The sequence below is a fragment of the Sporisorium graminicola genome, chromosome SGRAM_20, assembly GCF_005498985.1.
Source record: "Sporisorium graminicola strain CBS 10092 chromosome SGRAM_20, whole genome shotgun sequence".
Taxonomy (NCBI): Eukaryota; Fungi; Basidiomycota; class Ustilaginomycetes; order Ustilaginales; family Ustilaginaceae; genus Sporisorium; species Sporisorium graminicola.
In genome coordinates, this window is record NC_043729.1 from 92002 (window position 1) to 115714 (window position 23713).

The 23713-nt window shown below is 56.7% G+C and overlaps 10 protein-coding genes across 10 annotated transcripts; 5 read left to right on the plus strand and 5 right to left on the minus strand.

The window, feature by feature from the left end:
* Positions 1 to 302: 302 nt before the first annotated feature.
* EX895_003221 (uncharacterized protein) lies at positions 303 to 1800 on the minus strand (the record flags this gene model as incomplete). Its single annotated transcript, XM_029883819.1, has 2 exons — positions 303 to 1636; positions 1788 to 1800. 2 exons carry the CDS (start codon positions 1798 to 1800, stop codon positions 303 to 305), a joined length of 1347 nt encoding a protein of 448 aa, XP_029739625.1.
* A 2122-nt stretch (positions 1801 to 3922) lies between these two features.
* On the minus strand, positions 3923 to 4789 carry EX895_003222 (uncharacterized protein; the record flags this gene model as incomplete). The annotated part of the gene is made up of 5 exons (XM_029883820.1): positions 3923 to 3976; positions 4104 to 4193; positions 4284 to 4435; positions 4536 to 4651; positions 4764 to 4789. The coding sequence occupies 5 exons, from the start codon at positions 4787 to 4789 to the stop codon at positions 3923 to 3925; spliced, it is 438 nt and encodes a 145-aa protein (XP_029739626.1).
* Positions 4790 to 5130: 341 nt separating this feature from the next.
* Positions 5131 to 6258, plus strand: EX895_003223 (uncharacterized protein; the record flags this gene model as incomplete). Its single annotated transcript, XM_029883821.1, has 1 exon — positions 5131 to 6258. The coding sequence occupies one exon, from the start codon at positions 5131 to 5133 to the stop codon at positions 6256 to 6258; it is 1128 nt and encodes a 375-aa protein (XP_029739627.1).
* A 264-nt stretch (positions 6259 to 6522) lies between these two features.
* EX895_003224 (uncharacterized protein) lies at positions 6523 to 8271 on the minus strand (the record flags this gene model as incomplete). The annotated part of the gene is made up of 1 exon (XM_029883822.1): positions 6523 to 8271. The coding sequence occupies one exon, from the start codon at positions 8269 to 8271 to the stop codon at positions 6523 to 6525; it is 1749 nt and encodes a 582-aa protein (XP_029739628.1).
* Positions 8272 to 9405: 1134 nt separating this feature from the next.
* On the plus strand, positions 9406 to 9962 carry EX895_003225 (uncharacterized protein; the record flags this gene model as incomplete). Its single annotated transcript, XM_029883823.1, has 2 exons — positions 9406 to 9408; positions 9642 to 9962. The coding sequence occupies 2 exons, from the start codon at positions 9406 to 9408 to the stop codon at positions 9960 to 9962; spliced, it is 324 nt and encodes a 107-aa protein (XP_029739629.1).
* Positions 9963 to 10235: 273 nt separating this feature from the next.
* Positions 10236 to 12257, minus strand: EX895_003226 (uncharacterized protein; the record flags this gene model as incomplete). Its single annotated transcript, XM_029883824.1, has 1 exon — positions 10236 to 12257. The coding sequence occupies one exon, from the start codon at positions 12255 to 12257 to the stop codon at positions 10236 to 10238; it is 2022 nt and encodes a 673-aa protein (XP_029739630.1).
* A 346-nt stretch (positions 12258 to 12603) lies between these two features.
* On the plus strand, positions 12604 to 14560 carry EX895_003227 (uncharacterized protein; the record flags this gene model as incomplete). The annotated part of the gene is made up of 2 exons (XM_029883825.1): positions 12604 to 12972; positions 13052 to 14560. 2 exons carry the CDS (start codon positions 12604 to 12606, stop codon positions 14558 to 14560), a joined length of 1878 nt encoding a protein of 625 aa, XP_029739631.1.
* Positions 14561 to 15215: 655 nt separating this feature from the next.
* Positions 15216 to 18899, plus strand: EX895_003228 (uncharacterized protein; the record flags this gene model as incomplete). The annotated part of the gene is made up of 1 exon (XM_029883826.1): positions 15216 to 18899. The coding sequence occupies one exon, from the start codon at positions 15216 to 15218 to the stop codon at positions 18897 to 18899; it is 3684 nt and encodes a 1227-aa protein (XP_029739632.1).
* Positions 18900 to 19416: 517 nt separating this feature from the next.
* Positions 19417 to 20511, plus strand: EX895_003229 (uncharacterized protein; the record flags this gene model as incomplete). The annotated part of the gene is made up of 1 exon (XM_029883827.1): positions 19417 to 20511. One exon carries the CDS (start codon positions 19417 to 19419, stop codon positions 20509 to 20511), a length of 1095 nt encoding a protein of 364 aa, XP_029739633.1.
* Positions 20512 to 20885: 374 nt separating this feature from the next.
* On the minus strand, positions 20886 to 23633 carry EX895_003230 (uncharacterized protein; the record flags this gene model as incomplete). Its single annotated transcript, XM_029883828.1, has 1 exon — positions 20886 to 23633. The coding sequence occupies one exon, from the start codon at positions 23631 to 23633 to the stop codon at positions 20886 to 20888; it is 2748 nt and encodes a 915-aa protein (XP_029739634.1).
* Between the last annotated feature and the right edge of the window lie 80 nt (positions 23634 to 23713).

Consider the following 23713-nt stretch of genomic DNA (forward strand, 5'->3'; position numbering starts at 1 on the left):
AAAGGGTTATGTTGATCACTTGTGTATCAGGAAAGAAAGAAGAACCGAAAACAGGAAACGGGCAAAAAGTTTGGACGCTGTCGAGCACCAACCGGTAAGCTGAGAGAAACAACAGCCAACAGCCAATACACGCAACACCGACATGAAAAGCCGACATCTCGACCCGGCTCAAAAGCAAGCACGGCATCGAGACTAGAATCTGGTCGTTGCAGCGAGCTTCTGGCTATTTACTGTCCACTTCCTACCGCTGGACGCTCGACGCTCGACACTCGAAATCGAGAAACACCGCAGCGACCGCGCGCTTACTCCTGGACGAGCTCCTCCTCCTCGATGTACTCGCCCTCAATGTCCTCATCCAGAGCCGAGGCATCCTGGTACTGCTGGTACTCGGCGATCAAGTCCTGCAAGTTGGACTCGGCCTCAGTGAACTCCATCTCGTCCATGCCCTCACCCGTGTACCAGTGCAAGAAAGCCTTGCGCTTGAACATGGCCGAGAACTGCTCCGAGATACGCTTGAACACGTCCTGGATCGCGGTCGAGTTACCGATGAACGTGACCGACATCTTGAGGCCACGAGGAGGAATATCACACTGCGCCGTCTGCACGTTGTTGGGGATCCACTCGACGAACTGGGTCGAGTGCTTCTGCTGGAAGGACTGCATCTGGTCCTCGACGTCCTTCATCGACACCTTGCCACGGAAGTAGGCGGCGCAGGTGAGGTAGCGGCCCAGACGCGTGTCGCAGGCGGTCATCATGTTCTTGCTGTCAAACGCCTGCTGCGTAATCTCGGGGATGGTTACCGCGCGGTACGACTGCGAGCCGCGCGCGGTCAGAGGCGCGAACCCGACCATGAAGAAGTGGAGACGAGGGAAGGGCACCATGTTGACGGCAAGCTTACGCAGGTCCGAGTTGAGCTGACCCGGGAAACGCAGGCATGTCGTAACACCGGACATGACGAGCGAGACGAGGTGGTTAAGGTCTCCGTAGGTGGGCGCGTTGAGCTTGAGCGTCTTGAAGCAGATGTTGTACAGCGCCTCGTTGTCGATACAGAAGGTCTCGTCCGAGTTCTCAACGAGCTGGTGCACCGAGAGAGTAGCGTTGTACGGCTCAACCACCGTGTCCGACACCTTGGGCGAGGGAAGCACCGAGAAGGTGGCCATCATGCGGTCCGGGAACTCTTCGCGGATCTTGGAGATGAGCAGGGTGCCCATACCGGCTCCGGTACCACCACCGAGCGAGTGGGTGATCTGGAAGCCCTGGAGCATGTCACAGTTCTCGGCCTCCTTGCGGATGACGTCAAGCACCGAGTCGACGAGCTCGGCACCCTCGGTGTAGTGACCCTTGGCCCAGTTGTTGCCGGCACCGGACTGACCAAAGACAAAGTTGTCGGGGCGGAAGAGGCCACCGAGCGGGCCCGAACGGGTCGAGTCCATGGTACCGGGCTCCAAGTCGACGAGGACGGCACGGGGCACGTACTTGTTGCCGCTGGCCTCATTGTAGTAGACGTTGATGCGGGCGAGCTGGTCGTCACTGGTGCCGATGTAGTTACCGTTGTGGTCGATTCCGTGCTCGTCCGAGAGCACCTCCCAGAACTTGGTACCGACCTGGTTACCACACTGACCGGTCTGAAGGTGGACTGTGGGCGTTGAAGAGGATGGCGGACAGCAGATTCGTGGAGGGAGACAGAGTTGGCGGTGGGTGATGAAAGGTGAGAAGAGGACACGTGTCAGAAGATCGATGCATCGTACGGAGCTCGATCTCTGCTGGTGGAGAGCGTGATGACTTACCAATCTCGCGCATCTTGAAGAAAGGTTAGAAGAAGGTTCGAAGGTGGGTCCTGGTTTGTTGGATGACTGGGTGGTGGCAATGAGTAGAAAAGGACGAAAGGTCAGCCAGCTGAGCTACTTGCAGAATTGTACCGCTCGAGAGCGTATGTGATGAAAGGAAGCAGGGAAGCGCTTCGGGAGGCGGTGTGGATGGAAGCTGAAGAAGTGTCGCAGTTGATTGCACTTGCTGGCAATCCATGAGTCCCTTTTGCTTGTCCTTCCCGCCGAACGCCTTGTCCCCAACGACTTCTTTGTTGTGCGCGACGGACGAGACCAAGTCCTGAACGAGCAATAGTGCGGTCTCATAACCCATCAAGCTTGCTCCCTCTCCATCTCACGAACTGGTCTGGCTACATCGACCCAGCATCGACGCGTGCTCTGAGCTTGGTAAACGATGTCATGATAATAGGTGCAGCTGTCGGAACGCCGATAATCGTTCGGAGAGTGCTGAGAAGACAGTCGTATGGCGTGCCCTGTGCTGAGTGCATCGTGCTGGTGTATGCGATTTCTGCTGATCACGGCAGTCGTGTCGCCGCGGATGATGATATGCCTGTTGCTTGATAAATGATTGCGGCACAACTTACAGCTTACTATAGGTGACGAAGCGAGGAGGGTAGTGCGCCTACTGTCGAAACGAAGGTGGTGATGGGAATTAGGTGGAGAAAGAGGAGGTCGCCGGGAGAGGAAAGGTGAAGATGGTGGTCGGTGGTGATCATACAAGCGGTAAGGCAGGCGCGCGGTCACCAACTCAAAGCTGGCTGACTGGCTCACTCACCGACTGGCAGGCTGGCTGGCTGGGCGAGGGGAAAGAGGAAATTCACACTTGGCTCTCTGTCCCGAAAAAGTGTTGGACTGCGACGGCGACGAACGGACACACACACACACACGCACGCCTGTCTCTTCCAAACTGACACAGACACACACGCACGCACGCTTGCTTTCCCACTCTCACACAAGTCGGGGACGACAAGAGGGCGCGCGCGGCCACGCTTCTCCTCAAGAGAGAGAGTCGCAAAGTGTTGTTCTTTTTTTCTTTTTCCCTTGCTTCTCCTCTCGTGCAGAGCGCTCTCTCGGACTCAAGATTAGCCTCTGCTGTTGATTTTCAATTCAGAACCGGTTCGAAAAGGGAAATAGCAGGCTGGCACGCGTCCGATATATTCAAATACAAATCCACAGTAGAGAGGATTTGCGAAGCACGTCCGAATTTCGCGCCAAAGCGCCCGTATCCTCCTCAGCTTTCGCATTTGAGGAGACTGTTCGACTGCCACCCAAGAATGAGCACGGAGTTTCCTCATCCTGTATTCGTTCAGCTTGGCTGTCGCTGTATTCCTTTGCCTTTATGTTTACAAAGCTGATCAGGCAGCTATCGAAGCTTTCAGTACCAATATGAGAACGTCTTGCTGAAGACAATCGCTATAGACAGGCAAGCTAAGAGCATCATTGCTGGAGTGCACACACGATGGAGAAGTGGCGGGTTAATGTGACTTTAGAGAGGAAGGTACGCGCGCGCTCTGCTGTCTTTGAAAGGCAAAGCTTTTCCTTTTTGTAATCACACATTCCAGAGAAAAACAACCGTTCGAGTGTGGGACGCGTCGCGCGTAGCGAGTGCATGGGCCAAATGCATTCGTAGTATCGGCGATTCTAGAGCAGATCGGGAAAAGATCGTTGCGCCTCTGCGTGCTTTGACTCAGTGCCTCGATGCTCACTGGCTTTTCCGAACTGCGTTGTTCTGGTCAGTGATAGCCTTGTAAGATCTCGTACGATGCGTCTTGCAGTACTGGTATGAGTCGCAGCTTGACCATCGAGCAAAAAAGGCGTGAGGCAAGAGCGTCTTTTTTTGTGCCTTCTTTCTAGGTCTGCTTTTGTGTGTTTAAATGTAGAGAGTATCTAATCATTGCGCCCACCTCCTTCAAAGGTTTCAACGTGGCGCCATCACCTCGTGTAGTCATTTACATCCTGGTGCCCGTTTCTCAATCGACCAAGGTCATGCGTTGCACGATGCCATTTGTATAGGAAGCTGCTAGAAGTACAGAGTTGAAGTCGGGAGCGAGATGGTAAGCGATTGGCGTGCCCTTGAGCCCATTTGAGTGACGTCTTCAACCGATGGGCTTGATCTTGAAGTGCATTGAGATGAGGCTGAAAATGAGACACTGTAAGCGATCGCAATGGTGCAAGAGCCGCCCGTTCGTGGTTAGAGGCAGAGGTGAACGGGTGTCAGATACGGATGCCTTCCTACACCAATTCCTAAGCCCGCCTCAATGCAGCATGAACACTTACCTTGAGATCCTGTACCAAGTAGTACATGACTCTGAGACCTTCTGGATCGTCGCTATCTTGCACGTCGACTAGTGAGCCGATTTTTGCCGTCTAGCGATCCCGTGTGCAAACATCAAAAGCGACGGTCAGCATTGCAGCTACGAATTAATCTTCAAGGACGAGCCGCGCCGAACCACTCACCTCGAACGAAATGTGCTCTTTCCCCAACCTGACTTCAAGCTCCTGCCGACCCGTAGCGTTCTTCTTGGGCCACTTCGCATCGTCTTCCTGCATGATCTCGCTTTCCTCCACAATTCGCCTCAGCTCGCTCACCATCAATGGGCTGATCCACACTGTCGATTCGTCCAGCGCGAGAAAGAGATTGCCGCAGAGTCAGTAGATGGGTGAATGTCAAAGTGTGTTTGTGCTGTTCTAGGAGTACGAGGGACTTACTCTCTTTGCGGATGAGGCTGTCGTTGCGGTAGTTCGAGTTGTTTGCGTAGCGTAGTCGACCGCGCGAGTATTCGAATTCAAGAAACTCGTGGCCGTGTCTGCCTTGATGGCCGGTGCTGTGATGCGAGAAGAGCCACAGGTTGGAAGTGGAACGGAAGGGTCAGTGACAGTTCCCGCTGATTCTGGACGGTTGGGTGTGGTGCGGGAGAAGTGCTCCGAAATGCTTACTAGTATCGAACGTAAAAGTCAGACATCTGTGTAGTGCTGCCCTCTCGCTTGACCTTGCTTTGGTTCCTTCTGGGTCGGTCGATATGCTGGCGGCTTCGTGATACGGTGATAGACTCCTTGTGCCTTGATAAGTGATCGTGGTTGCCATTAAGTGTCTTGCTGGGAGGTGCGAGGGAATGATGAGCTCATGACAAGTGAGCAAAGCAGGTTGTCCACGCTCAATCCGAAAGAACATTTTCAGATTTCCGGGAATCGGAGGTGGAGTTTTTCTTCTGAGAATCAGGGTTCAACGACTTGATGCATGCCTTTCTCCCTTCCTTGCTCCAATCACCTCTGCCATGACCTGCGACACTCAAGCCGTCACATCATGAGCCGGCCTCCATCCAAGCGGCGGCGCTTCTACGATCAGTTTCCGACAAGCGCGATCGACCAGGACGATATCTTCTCAACACCTTCAGCCGCTCACATCTTTGGAGCCGCTTCCGCTTCCGCTTCGACGTCTCGCTATAGCCCCACGCCCGACGAGCTACATCCCACCTCGTACGAGATCACTCTCAATCACAATGCCCAGCTCAAGCGATCGCTTCACCCCTCTTCATTCTGCTGTGCAGATGGGGAAAGGAAGGAATACGGAGCGCGCCTGGTCACATGGACGAGCAGCTGCGGCACACGGGAAGTGACAAGTGATCGATACGACGCCGTACACCTGCTGTCGGAACTGCCCGAGAAACCACTGATTTGCAGAGTCACCAACGTAGACGAAGACGATAGAGGCTGGTCGGACCTAGACAGCGATACAGAAGACCTTTTCTATATGACCTCTGACGAAGCTGCCACTTTCACACATCAAAAAGCAAAAGCCGCAATGGAAGCACAACACACTGCACGCTTGGCCCAACTCGACTCTCCCGCCCCCTCCCCTCCTCCTCCTACCTCTACGACAGCGGAAGACGCAATGCCACCTCCGCTGAGCAAATCTCAGTTCGAACTGATGCAGAAGACTGCAAAGGTCGTGTCCTCTTCGACCAACGTTTCGCTGCTCGAACTCAAGATCCTCGCCAATCACGGAGGTGATCCTCGATTCGCTTTCTTACGAACGGATGGTGGGGAGCAGCGCAGGCTGGGTCAGATTTGGAAAGATTTGAAGGCTCGGCAGGGTGAGGTGAGCTACGAAGAGGCGCTGAAGATGTGCGATGACGGGGGCGGACGCGGGCAAGGTGCAAAGTCCAGCAGTGGTGGGGGGCTGGTCGCATACGGTGATAGCGATAGCGACAGCGAGAACGAGTCGGACATTCAGCCTAGGGAGAAGGAAGCAGAGACTACAGAAGCAACAGTAGCAATACCAGCCGCAGATGTGATACCAGCAGCAGATGAACAAGACGCAGCATTACTCAAAAAACAAAAGCAAGCCGAGCGTCTAGCACGGGCCAAACTGTGGCTCCAAACCCGATCTTCTCAACCCACCTCAGCATCCGCCTCTAAACCTCCCATCTAGTATGTAGCCACTCACACGTTGCGTTTCACTTGACCTGCGAAACTCAATGACACGGTCGATACACTCGACCGACGAGAGAAGAGAGTGGTGATGAATGACCGAGTTATTTTCTTGTTGACGAGTAGGCAAAAGGGAATACTATTGAAATACACTGGTGTAGAAAGCAGAGAAAGGTGGAAAAATGCTATGCATAGACAGACGACGACGGTTGTGTTAGAAGACGTCTTGCTTTTGGTTTGAGGTGAGACTGGCCGGCGGGAGCATTTAGAATCCCATACCTCCCATGCCGCCCATGCCACCCATACCGCCCATACCGCCCATACCACCAGCAGGGCCCTTCTCCTCTGGAGCCTCAACAATGCAGCACTCGGAGGTGGTGAGCAGCGAAGCGACACCGGAAGCGTCTTGGAGCGCAGTCTTGACAACCTTCAAGGGGTCGAGGATACCGGCAGCGATCATGTCCTTGTACTCGCCGACGCTGGCGTCGTAGCCGTAGGTGAAGTCACCGGGCTTCTCGAGCAAGCGGCCGACGACGACGGAGCCCTCCTCACCGGCATTCTCGACGATGGTGCGTGCGGGGCGGGTAAGAGCAGCCTTGAGCATCGAGAGACCGAGCTGCTGGTCAAAGTTGGCGGTGGCGACCTCGTTGAGCGAGAGCGAAGCCTTGAGCAGAGCAACACCACCACCGGGGAGCACACCGGCCTCGACGGCGGCGCGGGTAGCGTTGAGGGCGTCGTCGTAGCGGTCCTTCTTCTCGCCGACCTCGACCTCGGACGAACCGCCGACCTTGATGACGGCAACACCGCCTGAAAGCTTGGCGAGACGCTCCTGGAGCTTGGTTCGGTCGTATTCGGAGGTGGTGGTGTCGTTGATGGCGGCGCGGATCTGCTCGCATCGCTGGGCGAGGCGGTCCTTGTCGCCCTCGCCGTTGAGGAAGATAGTGTCCTCCTTGGTGATGGTAACGGCGCCGGTGTTGCCGAGCATCTCGGGGGTGGCACGGTCGAGCTTGGTCTCGAGCTCGTCCGAGAAGACCTGGGCGCCGGTAAGGATGCCCAAGTCACCGAGGATGCTCTTGCGGTTGTCACCGAAGCCGGGCGCCTTGACAGCAGCGACCTGGAGCTGTCCGCGGAGCTTGTTGAGGATGCAGGCAGCGAGGGCCTCGCCGTCAACGTCCTCGGCGATGATGAGCAGAGGGCGACGAAGCTGAGCGGCGGCTTCGAGCGAAGGGAGGATGTCCTGAAGAGCCGAGATCTTCTTTTCCGAGAGGAGGATCAGAGGCTTCTCAAACTCGACCTTTGCGGTCTTGACGTCGGTGATAAAGTAGGGCGAGATGTAACCGCGGTCGAAGCGCATGCCCTCGGTGATCTCAATCTCATCCTCGAGGGTCTTTCCCTCCTTGACCGTGATCACGCCCTCCTTACCAACCTTCTCCATGGCGGTGGCGATGAGCTGGCCGACGTGCTGGTCGCCGTTGGCCGAGATGGTAGCGACCTGGGCAATCTCGGCTGAGGTAGTGACTGCGCGCTTGTTGGTCTCGAGGAACTTGATGACGGCGTCGACACCGGCCTGGACACCTCGTCGGAGGTCCATGGGGTTGCAGCCGGCGGCGACGTTCTTGACACCCTCGGCGTAGATGGCGCGGGCGAGGACGGTGGCGGTGGTGGTGCCGTCACCGGCGATCTCGTTGGTCTTGTTGGCGACGTCCTGGACAAGACGGGCGCCGAGGTTCTCGAATTTGTCCTTGAGGGTGATGGACTTGGCGACGGTGACACCATCCTTGGTGATCTTGGGACCGCCGAAGGGCTGCTCGATGATGACGTTGCGGCCCTTGGGGCCGAGGGTGACCGAGACGGCGTTGGCGAGGAGGTTGACACCGTTGAGCATGGCGGCACGGCCCTCGTTGCTGAACTTGACCTCCTTGTGAGCATTGGCGACGAGCGAGGTGGAGAAGCTGCGTCCCTGGTTGGAAGCGGCCTTGCGGGCCGGGGTAGCGGCGTTGCGAAGAAGCGACATGACGGGCTGCGGCTATGGGGAAGTATTGGGAAGGGTGCGAAAGGTGATCCTCCTTGACTGCGTCGTCGATGATAACGAGAGAGAGAGAGAACAAGCGGGGGAGGAGGGAAGCGGGTGGTGTAAGGATAAAGGGAGGAAGAAGAGGAAGAACAGGCAAAGGTAGAGCTGAGCCGGGTCTGTGTGGCTGGCTGATTGGCTGCAGCTTTGCTTGCCGTCCAACCGTGTTGGAAGAACCACTCGCACACACTCCAAAGCGAGACACTTTTTTTCCGCCCACAAAGGCTCAGGATCTAGCCGGCCGGACGACTCTATTTCGCAACGAATACCGGAAGCTTAAGCCTTTGACCCGATTCAGAGCAAGCTGGGAGTGTCGAGCTGATTGGCTCTCTCTTTGTGGCTCAACGAGGCAGTTCTTGTTTCTTCCAGAGTACAACCTTTTCTTCTGGACAAGGGAAAAAAAAAGGGAAGAGCTGAGCCTCCGCCGCCGCCGCCTTCAACTCCACACTTTCCCGATCCTTTGCCAAAAGAAATTATTTTTTCAAACAGAAGCTTCCTCAGCCTTCTTCTCCTCTCTTTTCTTTTCGCCGGCTTTTCACCGACCGCTTACTCAATTTTCTGCTTAACCGCTGCTGCGCCTCTGAGGGGACAAAAAAAGAAAGCAAGAAAGGATCACGGTTTGGCCCGATCTGGTCCTCTCTCCACACTCTTGGAAAGCAGAGGTCTGTGACTGGGTGCGGGCGGGCTTAGCGGACAGAGTCAGAAATTGCATTCTGCCATGCTATCCATGATGCCTTGCCAGGAACCGGCTCTCGAAGCTTCCAGACCGAATTCGAACGCAGAGCGGGGTCGAGTGACATTCTCCAAACAATGCTCCGCTTCACGATGCCAGGAGCAGCAGACGAGATGCCAGACCCGAAGATTAAGCTTGTGATGAAGTAGTTGTGGTCAGAAGTGCGAATGAGAAGGAAAGCGTTTTCAGTCCGGGTCCCGAGCTTTAATTTTCGAGCTTCTCAACAGCGCTTCTTACCAGTTGCCGTCTGTGTCAAGTTGGCGAGACTGCTCAGCGTCGCCTTGACATTCGACATCATCCTTCTGACCCCATCTCGTCTGCCTTTGCAAAACACAATAGTCACAATGGTATGTAGCTCGTCGTAATTGGTCGTAGCAAGACGGTTCTTGCTGCTGCCAGAGTCAATAGCGAGCAGCATGGCTTCCTCCGACTAAAGACGATGGCTGGGAACGCCTCTTACTGACCCTCGTCTCCTTCCTTGTCTACATCGCCTTCGCTTCATCCGACGCCATTCTCACGGATTCCCATTCGATTCGGCCACACAACCCGTACATTCTCCTCGCTTTTTCGCTTTACGCAGGCCACTCAGTCCACCATCCGCTCGATCAAATCGGTCGTTCCCCTGCTCGACCGCGTCCTGGTGCAGCGCTTCAAGCCCGAGACCAAGACCTCTTCGGGTATCTTCCTCCCTTCCTCGGTCGCCTCGTCGCCTCTCCCCGAAGCTAGCGTCATCGCCACCGGCCCCGGAGCTCCCGACAAGGATGGCAAGATCGTGCCCACCTCGGTACAGTCTGGTGACAAGGTGCTCCTCCCAAGCTGGGGCGGCAACTCGATCAAGGTCGGCGAGGACGAGTACCTGCTCATCCGCGACTCGGAGATCCTCGCCAAGATTAACGAGTAACTCTCTCGCAAACCAGAAACAAATACAATCCCGGCCCTTCCTCACTCTGTACCATCAGCAACCGGCCCTCCCACCAAAACCTTGACCTCAAGACAAGATGGAAACAAAGCATGTTCTAGGGTACACCCATGGCTCTGTCTCGAAATCTCATTTACCACATGATGTGCATTCACTATCCTCACCACTCGACACCTCATTTGATCGCTCCAGGCGTTGTGTGGCACTTTTAATCAAGCTTGCGACCGTCACTGTTGCATTTCAGCTTACACGGTTTCATCCATCACCACCATCCACGTCATCTGCGGCCGACTTGACAGCGGTCGAGCCTTTAGAAGCAGCTGATGAGGGCACGCCGATCAGATGTCGACTCACCGCAGCCAGTCCTCCGTATGCGCCCGTTTCCAGTCCACCCACTACACCCACGAACGAGCCTCGCTTGCTCGTCGCTGGCATCGCCGGTCTCTTTGGCTCCTTCTTGTCGTCGTCCTTGCCTGCTTCCTCTGACTCGGCTGCCCCTTCTTGAGTCGCTTTGTTGTGTGTTTCGTCGTATGCTTCGCGTGTGATTGCATTGAGCGAAGTTGTTTTCAGAGCGCCGGCCAGTGATGCCCCCATCCACGCAAGCAGGTTGGCCGCAAAAGCAGGTGCGGATCCTCCTTGACCGCCCTTGCTGCCCTTGCTGCCATGCTCCAGCTGCGACATGTCAGGCCAAGGATCATTCAACACTGCTACTGAGCGGTGCAGCCCTGAGCCCCGCGCCTTTTCTTTGTCCTCGCTTTGCCCATTGGTCTTGAGCTGACGGAAAGCATGTCGGTCGAACGACAGTTGCCCACCCGGTTGCTCTGCCTTTTCGATAGCCATAGCCAGCTGAATTCGGAATCGGTTCGCAAAGCCAGGCAGCATCGCCGTGCCGCCAGATACAAGGACGTTTTCGCACATGGTGCGACGCAGGTCGATGGGGAGCTTCGAGATGGCCGAGACCGTCATCTGGATGAGACCGGGATCGTCGTGGTCGCCTTTGTCAAACAGGAATTCCGCAGCTCGTTCACGCAGCCAGCCCGGAATCGCAATCACGCCAGATACTTGGCTAGGAGCAGATGCCCCAGTGAAAGTGGACGACGACGACGAACCGGGCGGAGCCGAGACGCTTTGAATAAGCGAAGCGGTGCCTTGCGGGTCAACAGAGTTCGGCGTCACTGCAAAAGTGAAAGGTGTGGCAGTGGAAGCGGATGAGTACTTCCGAAGAATGGAAGCTGCTGACCCTGCGCTTAAGTCCGTCGACTCGACTTCCAGTTCGGCGAACAAGTCTTCCAGCCCGCTCACACTTGGATCGTATGAGCTGACGAACAGCGCTTTCGACTTGATCTGCTCCAGTCGATCGTCCGTGAGCAGCAATGGATCAATTGCTTGTGTTCTTTCTCGAAGTGACTTGGCAGAATCTTGCAGGCTTGCCTGTGCAGCGACAAATTTGCCGTACCGGAGCAGCAGACGCTTCAGCCTCGCATTCAGTCGCTTGCCTGCTAGCGTCGTCGAGACCGTATAACTCGTGAGCGGCCGTCCGTAGTACACCGGCATTAACGTCGCCTCAAGATATCCGACTTCGAGAACGAGACCTGTGATTCTACCCACGGCCAACAGGCTGAGCAATGGCGCAGGCACAAACGAAACTGACGGCACCTGCAAGTTGTTGAAGAGCACTGCGCAGATCATCTCTTTGACCGAGTTGGGCAGCATTGGATTCTCAACTACGAGCACCTTTCTCTGTTTGGGATCCACCATGAGATGCTGAGTGAAGGCGTTGCGGAGTAGCTGCGTGAGTTGTGCCAGCACAAGAGAACGCTTGCCTCGGCGCAGCTGGTCGTCGACGCAACGTTCAACGTCAAGATCCCAAAGCGTCTCTCCAATGCTGTACAGCCCCGCGGTGGAAGACGTCGCATCGAGACGGAGGTACGATGTCGAAGGTTGAGCGAAGTTGACCGAGGGTACGATGGCGCGTGGGCGGGGTTCACCGCTGAACCCAAACTTGGAGTATCTACTGCCAATGTCAAGCACGATCCTGTCCTCCGTGCCGAAGAGCGAGTGGCGTCGAGTCACGCCAGAGTACGCTTGTGAGCTTGAAGTTGCGGCTCCTGTCCTTGACGAGCTTGAAGATGCAAGGTGTGCCGATGATGATGACCTGCTTGGAGCTGTTGCCGATGTTGACTGGAATGACACCTTGCGAGTGTCGGTCGCAGCTGAGCTTGCGCTCGATCTCGTCGCCATTGTCTCTGCATGTGCCGCTGCGCTCGACGTTGCCATTGTTTGCAGCGGTCAGGTCCTCCGGAGAGCAAGACTTTGGAGCACAGGCCGATGATGGAAGCAGCGAGCAAGACCAACACTTGAGTTTTGCGTCTCGCGCTGAATTAATGATTTACAAGTCTGTCACGCGTGTCAAATTTGGCTGTGAGAAGAACAAGCGGAAGCCGCCGTCGTGTTGGTCTGTGCTAAAAAAGCTGGCCAGTTTCAGCCTGAGACCTCCACCTTCTGCATACTAAGCACCGAGTCGTGGACCTATCCATCCTTGCGTCTTGTCGAGCTTCTTTAATCGGCCATAGCCTCTACCAACACACCCAGTTCCTCTCCTTTGCTGGTTATACCTATCACCATGTCGAGCCTCGGCGTGGATCCACTCCCAAAGACAGACTCGACCATCACGAATCAACGACCCTCGGCACATACACAGCGATACGACCGACAGCTGCGACTCTGGGCTTCGTCAGGACAGTCATCGCTGGAAAAGTCCCGCATTCTCGTCATAGGAGCATCAGCACTGTCAGCACAGATCCTCAAGAATCTTGTCCTTCCCGGCATTGGTTCGTTTGTGCTGCTCGATGATGCCATTGTCAATGGTGCTGATCTGGGCGTCAACTTCTTCTTGCAGCCTGGCGAAAGCGAGGGCAAGTCTGCGGCCGAGGAAATGAGTCGTCTACTGATAGAGATGAACACCAGCGTCACTTCGGAGGCCAAGCTCGGGGTAGGTGACCCATGTGCTTCTAGCCCTTTCTTCACTCGAGATTTACTGACCTTGAGATGATTCTCTGCCTGAATCACAGAGCCCGGCTTCACTCCTGCAATCGAACCCCAGCTTCTTCGCCGGCTTCACGCTGGTCATCTCTGTCAATCAGTCCAGGGCCTTTGATTTGGCCCTCTCGGATGCTTTGTGGGCGCTGCAGCCTCCATCACCGCAAGTGCCTCTTCTCCGGGTCCGTAGCGCTGGCATGCTGGCAGAGATGCACATCAGCCTCAAGGAGCTTGGAATCATCGAAACACATCCAGATAGCGTCGTTGATCTGCGAATCACACGGCCCTTCCCTGAGCTGCTCGACCTTGCTCAGCAATTCGACCTCAACACGAGCGACACGTTAGAGCACAGCCACATTCCCTTCCCCGTCATCCTCATCAAGAAGCTCATCGAGTGGCAATCCGCTCACGAAGGCAAGCTGCCCACATCCAAAGATCGCGAAGCCTTCGTCAAGCTGATCAATGCATCGCGCCTGGCCGGCAATCCAGATGCTGAGAATTTTGACGAGGCTGTCTCAGCACTGGGCAAGCACCTGTGGCGACCTCTCGCTTCCAGTGGCGTTGGCGGGGGAGGGGTTCCTAACGAAGTGGAAGCCATGTTCAAGGATGTCGCCTGCAACCATCTCACGCCATCCTCAACCAATTTTTGGATCCTGGTGCGTGCACTGCGCGAATTCGTGGCCGCATCGCCTACACGGTCGCTTCCTCTTTCCGGATCGGTGCCAGACATGAAAGCCACATCCACGGGCTACATCAAGCTGCAAAACACCTACAGGACCAAATCGCTGCAGGATTTGGCGCAGTTCAAGCAGCTCGTCACCGAGACGTGCAGGTCGGCAGGCGTTGAGGGCAAGATTGCGGATGACGAGATCGAGGCGTTTGTTAAGCATGCAGGCTACCTCAAGCTGATACGGGGACGCAGCGAAAGGCAGAAAAGTGAAGATCCGAACCAAGAAGCCGCGATGCTGGCCTTCCTGGATCCAGTCAACCCCAGCACCTTTCAGCACCATATAGCTTTTGCGGCAGCCGACGCGTTCTTCGAGCAACATGGGCGATACCCGGGAGTGCCACACACCTCGTCTTCCTCGCCCACATCCAATACTGCTGCTGCGTCATCTTCCTACACAGCCGCAACTAGCATCGAGACTGATTCAGCCTTCGATGCACCTCGAGCAGCTAAAAGGCAAAAGTCGGAAACCCCCACGGGCGAGGTCGACTCGAGCGTGCTGGACGTCAAGATGCGCGACGTTGCAACGCTGCAGGATACTTCGAAAGACGAGCAAGAGCTGCTGACTCTGGCACGGAAGATCACCACGACGAGATTCAGCCTTGCTGATGACGGTGACGAATGGGACAAGATCGAGCAGAGCGTGGGCGAGCTCGTGCGATCGGGTGACGCCAGTCTGCCTCCTACAACAGCGCTGTTGGGCGGTGTCGTGGCGCAGGAGGCGATCAAGCTCATTACCAAGCAGTACATTCCCGCGGACAACACGGTCATCTACGACGGCATCCAGCAGGCTATTGGCGTATTTAGATTGTAAAACAGACGCAGCAATATGACAAGGAGTTCCGTCAGCCACCTTCACCATCACCCATGATCTTGGCAGGCTGGCGTGAGCTCTTTTGCCCAAGCGTGTTAGAGTGCTTCTCGGAAATGAGGCGCACGTGATACCGAAAACAAACAAAGCTCTGTTTGCCAAATTGGCTGCTGAGACGCGTATTTTGGCAGTTGCAGGCACTGAGAAGCGCTAAACAGCTAAAAGAAAAAGCGCGTTTTTGTGTTGGTCTTGGAGGCGCGCCAAAAAGTTTCAACCCAGCAGCGTGACTGTACAGCGAGAGATCAACACCTGGCTCGGCCCATCCGTTCAAGCTCAACTCAGCTTTCTTTGATCGACGAATCGAGGTTAATCAGCCTGTCCATCTCTGCTTCCCTTCGTCCATCCGTCTCCATCGATCGATTGAAAAGACCGACAACGATAGCACCTTGCACTTCAACCACTCCACCAACACGGCACAGAACCATGGCCTCGCTGGCCTAGAGAGTCAAGGTCTACATCTTCGGGCTCACACACTTTTTTCCATCTGCGGCACAATCGCGACACATTGCAACTGCGAAGGGCCAGCTTGACAGCCTAGCGTCCCTTTCCAGCTCAGATCCCTCGACCCACCTTGCTGCACCCACAGTCATAACTAGCCATGCGTATCGAGGAACTCATCATCGACGGCTTCAAGTCGTATCCCGTGCGCACGCACGTGTCCGGCTTCGATGCATCGTTCAACGCAATCACCGGCCTCAACGGCTCCGGCAAGTCCAACATCCTCGACTCGATCTGCTTCGTGCTCGGTATCACCAATCTCACGGCTGTTCGAGCCAACAACCTCCAAGATCTCATCTACAAGCGAGGTCAGGCCGGTATCACCAAGGCCTCGGTCACCATCGTCTTTGACAACACAGACCGCAGCAAGTCGCCTGTCTCGTTTGAAAACAGCCCGCAGATCACCGTCACGCGCCAGATCGCTATGGGCGGTCTCAGCAAGTACCTCATCAATGGCCACAAGGCTACGCAGCAGGCCGTGCAGAACATGTTCCAGAGCGTCCAGCTTAACATCAACAACCCCAACTTCCTCATTATGCAAGGAAAGATTACCAAAGTGCTCAACATGAAGCCAGCAGAGATCCTGTCCATGATCGAGGAGGCTGCGGGCACGCGCATGTTCGAGGACCGCAAGGACAAGGCGATCAAGACCATCTCCAAAAAGGACCAGAAGGTCAAAGAGATCACCGCCTTGCTTGAAGAAGAGATTACCCCCAAGCTCGACAAGCTCAGGGAAGAGAAGCGCTCCTTCCTCGAGTATCAGAAAGCCAGTACAGAGCTCGACCGCCTCACCCGTCTCGCCAAAGCCTACGAATGGCAGCAGTGCTGCGCCAAGTACGAAGAGCGAAAGGCGCTCGTCGATCAAAAGTCGCAAGACGTGCAAGACCGTGAAGACGAGGCCAAGGCGCTCAAGCGTCAGATCGAGAGCATCGAAAAGGAGCTGTCCCAAATCGAAAAAAAGAAAGAGGCCGAGATGACTAAAGGCGGCAAACTCCAGGCGCTCGTCAACAAGAGTAAGGAGCTTCAACACGACCTCGTCAAGCGCAAGACTAACGTCGATCTGAAGATGGGCTCGGTCGAAGAGGAGCGCAAGAAGCTGCAGGCAGACCAGGCTTCGCTCGAGGCTTTGCACCAGACACTGAAGGACAAAGAGGAGGAGCTCGTCGATATGGCGGGGTCCTTTTCCAATCTCAAAGCCGACTACGACGGTGCTGTGGCTGATGTCAACAAACAGGACGAGCTGCTCCAGACGCTTCTCACCGGTATGGCCTCGTCCTCCAAGTCCAAAGCGGGCGAAAGCTCCGCCGGTGGCTATATGGGTCAGATCGCCTCTGCCCGCGCCGAAGAGACCGCAGCCAGCACCGAGATCGAACAGTCCAAACTGCGCATCGGCCATCTCGAAAAGGAGGTCAAGCAGAAGGAGCCACTGGCCAAAAAGGCACAGAAGGACGCTGCAGGTCTCCTGAACGAACTCGAGTCTTCGCGTGCCGCTGTGGAGCAGCTCGAAGCGCGCATGCAGAAGCTCGGCTGGGACGACGAGAAGGAAAAGTCGATGCTCCAATCTAAAGCCGAGTGGAGTCGACGTGTTTCGGACCTGCTCGAGCGCAAGGAGGCGCTCAAGTCCAAACTGGCCGGCATGGATTTCCAATACTCGGACCCCGAGCCCAACTTTGACCGATCGCGCGTCAAAGGTCTGGTGGCGTCGCTCATCCAGCTCGAACAGGACAAGCACAAGTACTCGACGGCGCTCGAGATCTGCGCCGGTGGCCGGCTTTACAACGTCGTCGTCGAGGACGAGAAGGTAGGCTCCAAGCTCTTGGCGCATGGTCAGCTCAAGAAGCGCGTCACCTTGATCCCGCTCAACAAGATCAGCGCTTTTGTCGCCAGTGCAGAAAAGGTGGGTGCGGCGCAGAAGCTCGCACCAGGGAAGGTCGACCTAGCCTTGACGCTGGTCGGCTACGACGACGAGGTGAGCCGTGCCATGGAGTACGTGTTTGGCAACACGCTCGTCTGCGCAGACGCCGCCACGGCCAAGCGCGTCACGTTTGACAATGCGGTGCGCATGAAGTCCGTGACGCTCGATGGCGACGTCTACGACCCTGCAGGAACGCTCTCGGGTGGATCCAAGCCCAACTCGGGTAACGTGCTGGTCAGGATGCAAGACCTCATCAAGATCGACAAGGCGCTTAAGGAGGCCAAGCTCGAGCTCGGCAAGGTCGAGACCGAAATTCAGTCTTCGAAAGCTCAAATCGCCTCGTTCTCCAAGGCCAAGCGTGACCTCGATCTCAAGCGCCACCAAGTCACGCTGCTCGAGTCGCAGATCAGCGGTTCCAACGCGACCCGAATCATCGGCGAAGTTGAAAAGGCCAAAACGTCGATCGCTGAGCTCAAGCAAGCCATCGACGCGGCCAAGCAGCGCCAACAGGACGCGGGCAAAGAAGCCAAGCGACTCGAAAAGGAGATGGAAGAATTTGAAAAGAACAAGGACTCGAAGCTCGACCAACTCAAAGCCGAGATCAAGCGCAAGAAGGCCGAAGTGCAGAAGCGCAGTGGCGAGATCAAGGCGCGACAGGGCGAGGTGCGCACCTTGGAGCTCGAGATTGAACAGACGCGTGGCGAGATCACGGCGAGCGAAAAGGCGATTCGCGATGGCGAACGCGCGATCAAGAAGGTGGAAGCCGAGCTCGCCGACATGCAAGCTAAGCTGGAGGAACTGCAGGCAAATGTGGACAAGGTCGAGGCCAAGCTGATCGAGGAGCGGGCTACGCTCTCTGGGTACGACGACGAGCTGGCGGCACTACGAAACGCACTCAAGTCCAACAAGCAAGAGATTGCCGATGGCGCTCTGGTGATCAAGCAGCTCACACACGACCGCGAGAAGCTGACGGGCGACGTTGCGGGATACGAAAAGTCGATCCAGCAGCTCGAGAACCAGTTCGAATGGATCCAGTCGGAGCAGCGCTTCTTTGGTCAAGCGGGCACGGTGTACGACTTTGGCAAGCACAACATGGGCGAGGTGCGCAAGCGGTGCAAGAAGCTCGAAGAGACGCAGCAGGGGATGCGCAAGAAGGTGAACCCCAAGGTGTTGTCGATGATCGAGGGCGTCGAGAAGAAGGAGTCGACGCTCAAGACCATGCTGTCGACGGTGCTCAAGGACAAGGACAAGATCGAAGACACCATCACCGAGCTGGACCGCTACAAACGCGATGCGCTGCAAAATACGTGGGAGAAGGTAAATGCCGACTTCGGTTCGATCTTCGGCGAGCTCCTTCCGGGCAACTATGCGAAACTGCAGCCACCGGAGAACCAGGATCTGACGCAGGGGCTGGAAGTCAAGGTAAGACTTGGCACGGTGTGGAAGCAGAGTCTCACCGAGCTGTCCGGTGGACAGAGGAGTTTGATCGCGCTCAGCCTGATCATGAGTCTGTTGCAGTTCAAGCCGGCGCCGATGTACATCTTGGATGAGATCGATGCGGCGCTCGACCTGAGCCATACGCAGCACATTGGCCAGCTGTTCCGCAACCGATTCCGGGGCAGTCAGTTCATTGTGGTCTCGCTCAAGGAGGGTCTGTTTACCAACGCCAATGTGCTATTCAGGGCGAGGTTTAGGGACGGCACCAGTTTGGTGGAGAGGACGGTGAACGCGAATAGGACCACGGCAGGTCACGAGGCGGACAAGGAGAACGTGACGCCGCAGAGCGGTGGCGCTGGCGCGAGGAAGAAGGGCGGCGTCAAGGTTGGGGCAGGCGGAGCACTGGGCAATGGAAGGACGGTGGCAGCATGAAGCACTGCAAACGCCGTTCAATATTCTTTACCCGTCGCGGTCCGTCTTGAAGCGCCTCGAAGTATCTCGCAACATCTATGTATTTCTATATCCGTTCAAAGTCCTATTTCCTGATGTCCCACCACCAGAGTGATATACAGTGTGTGTGATGCTTGCCACTGACGACGAGTGAGCTGAAGGTATCGAGATCGAGAGCGTTGATTTGGCGATCTGTGTGAAGTGTTGTAAACCCGCGAATTAACCCCGCGTCTCTGCGATGGAAGACTGCGCAAAAGTCAAATTATAAGCCACGAGGCTGCCATTGCTAACACTGTCCGTCCACAAAACTCGAGCTTTCAGTTCGGATTTTAAGGCGTTTATAACCCCGTTTTGACGTCGTGCACGGTGCTTGGGGGACAAAGCGCATTTGAAATCTGCCAAACACTGCGCGCCGGCCGCCTTTTGTTGTTTCATGCTCGATCGATTCTTCAACACGACCAAAGGTATATAAGCCCACACCTTTGCTGCTCAAGATTCCATGTCAGACCAACAGCGACCGCAGCAAAATACACCGTCACTAACACCAGTGGCATCTTCGTACACGATCACATACAAGATCATTCTCGTCAGCATCGTAGGCTTGCTCTTCGCTCTGCTCTTTGCACAACGCTCTACGGTTCCAACTTCACCCTCCTCCTCCTTCAGCGCTAGCAACACTTCTACCATCACGGCGATGACGTCGGCTATCCAAGCAGCCAAGCTTTCGGTGACCCCGCGCAGGTGGCACGCACGAGGACACGCCGACCACGGGTGGCTCAAGACGTTCCACACGTTCAGCTTTGCGTCGTACTACGACCCGGCACACATGTCGTTCAGCAACCTGCGCGTGATCAACGAGGACCGCGTGGCGGCGGGGACCGGGTTCGGCACGCACCCGCACCGGGAAGCCGAGATCTTCAGCGTCGTGCTCGACGGCGCGCTCGAGCACCAGGACAGCATGGGCAACACCGAGATCCTCAAGCGCGGCGATGTGCAGTTCACCTCGGCGGGCACGGGCATCCGCCACAGCGAGAAGAACGGCGGCAAGACGCCCGTGCACTTTTTGCAGATCTGGTACACCCCGGATGTGTCGGGCTTGCAGCCGAGGTACTACACGACGCACGCGAGCGACGAGAGCAAGCGCGATACGTTGAAGACGCTCATCAAGCCCATCTCGACGTTTAGCGCAGAAGATGCGGCCAAGACGGGCCTGCTCCCGCCCGGTTCCCCCATCCCCTCCCACTCTACACTTGTCACGCGCGCATCCATCCTCTCCCCCGGCTCCTCCGTCACCCACGTCCTCGGCGCAGACTCGGCGGCAAAACAGGGCGACGAGCGGTGGTGTTACATCCACCTCGCCCAAACTTCGGGCTACAAGGACCCCGACTTTGCCGACATGGGCATCAAAGGCGAGGCCCAGATCACATTCGCCGACGGGAACGGCAAGGAGTACACCCTCAAGGAAGGCGACGGCGCGTATATCCGCGAGGGCAAGGCCGGGGATGGCATCGAGATCAAGAACACGGGCACAGGTAAGGATGCCGAGTTTGTACTCTTTGACTTGAAGCCTCAGAGTGGCAGTTCGCTGTGGTAATTCGTTCTTTAATGGAAATGCGAATGTTTACTTGGCCATGGACTTTGCTCGTGGAAGGGCGTGTGTGTGTGTGTGTGTGTGTGTGTGTGTGTGTGTGTGTGCTCTGTCTGCCTGTGTGCTGTGTCAGTTGCGACTTGTCTTCGGAACAACAGGCAGGGGGGGTGGGGGGGAACCATCTTGGAAGATGCACTCATCCAGCATTCCTCGAGCACTCGATCAACGCGAATCGACGTGGTCGCACGCTGATTGATCTTGTCTTGTCTCTCTCAAACCAGCTCGTGCCACGCATCCCTTGCACCTCTGTCTTTGCAGTGTTTAGTGCTTTTCGAGAGCGAGAGATTCTTCATCATGCAAGTGTGGGCTGAAGTGTGAGGCTAAACATAGATCACAGGATCCACCAGCCGATTGGTCCTGCGCAATCTGGACCTGATGAGCGCCCTCGCCTTTGCCCTCGCGCTGGCGGTTCGTTTCGCATCCAGCTGCCACCCCGCTCTCTCCCTCTCCCTCTCCTTACCCTTGTCCTTGTCCTTGTCCTTGCCCTTGCCACCCTTGGCTACCTCGCCATCCCGCTGCTCCTGCTCCATGCGACACCGCTCTTGGAAGTCAAACTTCTGCCCGCGACTGAACAGCTTCACCCCTTCGTCTCCCCGCACGCTCTCCCGATCCACCAGGATGTACTTGACCGACGATGTGCCGTAACTCTCGTAGAACGCATCCAGCAGGATATCCTCCATAATCCGACGCAGGCTCCTTGCTCCCCCACCACCGCCGCTTCCGCTTCCGCTCCCGCCTCCATCTTGTGCAGAAGGGCAAGAGCTGGTGCCCATGGCACGATGCACCACCTCTTCCACCGCGCCGTGTGAGATACACAGCTCGATGCCGTTGAGCGCAAAGAGCGACGTGTACTGGTCCACCAAGCTGTTCCGCGGTTCGGTCATCACCCTGACCAGATCGTCAAACGTCAGCGGATTGAGCACCACCGAGACCGGCACGCGGCCGATGAATTCTGGGATCATGCCGTACGACTCGAGATCCGCAGGCTCGAGTCGCGCGAGCAGCTCCGTGGGCGTCCAGGCCTTTGCGCTTTCCGTCGCGTCCGCCTTAGCAGGTGTGGCAGAAGAGGCGGAGGCGGGTTGCGGAGGAGATGATTTTGGGGGCGCAAGTCGCTGACGGATGACGTCTTCGATGCCGACAAAAGCGCCGGAGAGGACGAACAGGATGGAGCTTGTGTCCACGCTGAACGATGATGGTTGGGCGCTCAAGCTCCAGCGGCTTGCGGAGACTTGTGCATGTGCTCGCCGGTGGTTGTACCACGGACCCAACCCGCTCTCGCCATCTGCGTTTCCAGCCTCTGAGGCCCGCTGCTGCTGCTGGGACGGCGGCGGTGACGGCGACTTGACAGCCTTCCCCTGCGCTGCCGCCGCCCCCTCACCCCCTCCTCCCGCCTTGTTTGCCACTTGAATCGTGGTCCCCTCCAGCATTCGCAGCAGCGCCTGCTGCACGCCCTCGCCACCGACATCCTTCCCACCCCCTCCACCTCCCGCACCTCCTTGAGCGGCGCCGTTCTTGCGCAGCTTGTCGATCTCGTCAATGCACACTATCCCACGCTGTGCACGCTCGATGTCCCAACCCGCCGCAACGAGCAGCCGCTGGATGATGGACTCGACGTCCTCACCAACATATCCGGCCATGGTGAGCGGTGTGGCGTCGACATGGACAAAGGGCACGTCGAGCGCTTGTGCAAGTGTGCGTAGGAGCAGAGTTTTACCGCTGCCAGACGGGCCGAGGAGGAGGATGTTGGACTTCTCGAAGAAGGGCAGTGTGCCCGGTTGCGACGAGAGGAAGGACGGGTTGATGCTGGGTGTCGGAGATGAGGAGGGTGCAGCGATGGGAGTGCGAGGAGGCGGAGCTGTGGCGGCTTTGCCTGTATCTGGTGCAGCAGACACAGCTCCGTCCTTGTTGCTGGCACCGTTCGTGGACGACAGCCGCTCCCTCGCAAGGCGTAACGCACGCTTCGTCCGCTCCTCGGCCAACCCAACCGCATACGCTGCCCTCTCCTGAGGCGATTCCCATTTCTTCTCCATATCATCTACAATCCCCCGCCCTCCGGCTGCCCGCACTCCCACCGTATTCGACGAGAAGTACAGTGGCTCCTCAGCGCCAAACTCACCAACGTTCGCTTCTACCCCCAGCGACTTGCTCGCTGTTGCTGCACCACCGCTTCTCTCCGGAGTGTAATCGGACAGCACAGAGTCGTGCATGTGAGATGCAGCTTCTGCCAGCGCGCTCTCCTGCCCACTCGTCGAGGACCATTTGCGATCCTCGAGAAGCGAACCCGCTTCTTCGGCCGGGGTCTTGGCGGGCACTCTCTTTGCAGGCTTGCCGGCGGTACTGCGAGTCGGATCGTCGCCAAACTTGGGTACGATGCCAGGAGCAGTAGTGATGCCAGTCGTGTCATAGTGGTGGTCATTGTTGTCGTTGAGGATCCCCGAGGGTCCGCCGGCGTTGACGAGCCACTCGCGTTCGCTGCGACCGAACATGAGGCTACGAGTGGCTTCCCCATGTGGATCGCGCGCTCGCTCTGCGGACCGCTCTTTCGCGATGCGTTGCTGCGACTGCCAGCTATCTTTGATGTTCATGTCATCCGCAGTCGGCGCTTGTGTGCTTACTCCGGTGTCGCGAGTCGCCTTGTACTTGCCAAGCCTCAACGAGCGTGATGCGGATTCCGGCAGTCCGTCTGTCTGCACGTCCGCCCCTTCTGTTCGTGTGCTAGGCCCCGCCGTTGTCTCGCGATCCTGCTCCTGCTCTTGCAGTTCCTCCAGCGTCCTCGCCTCGGCTTCATCCTTCATGCGCTGATTGCTCGCTACACGCAGGTAGTGGTTCCAAACTCCCACGGCCAGGACTTTCTTTGCCCGAGTCTGACCCACCACGTACGAGTCGAGATATTTGACCAGCGAGCGAGGGCTGATTGCCGGCACATCGGATAGCAGGGTCTGGTTGGCGGACAAGGCGGAGTGGAACGAGCCTTGCGCATTGCTGTTAGTGCTGCTGCTACTGCTGGAAGAAGAAGAAGAAGAAGAAGAAGAAGAAGCGCAACGGATTTGCTGCAGAGATGCCGCCATCGCGGCTTGTAGCGGTGCTGAATTAAGTGAGACTAGTGGAGAGGCTCGTAGTAATGTCGTCGAGGCTGTCGATCGAAATG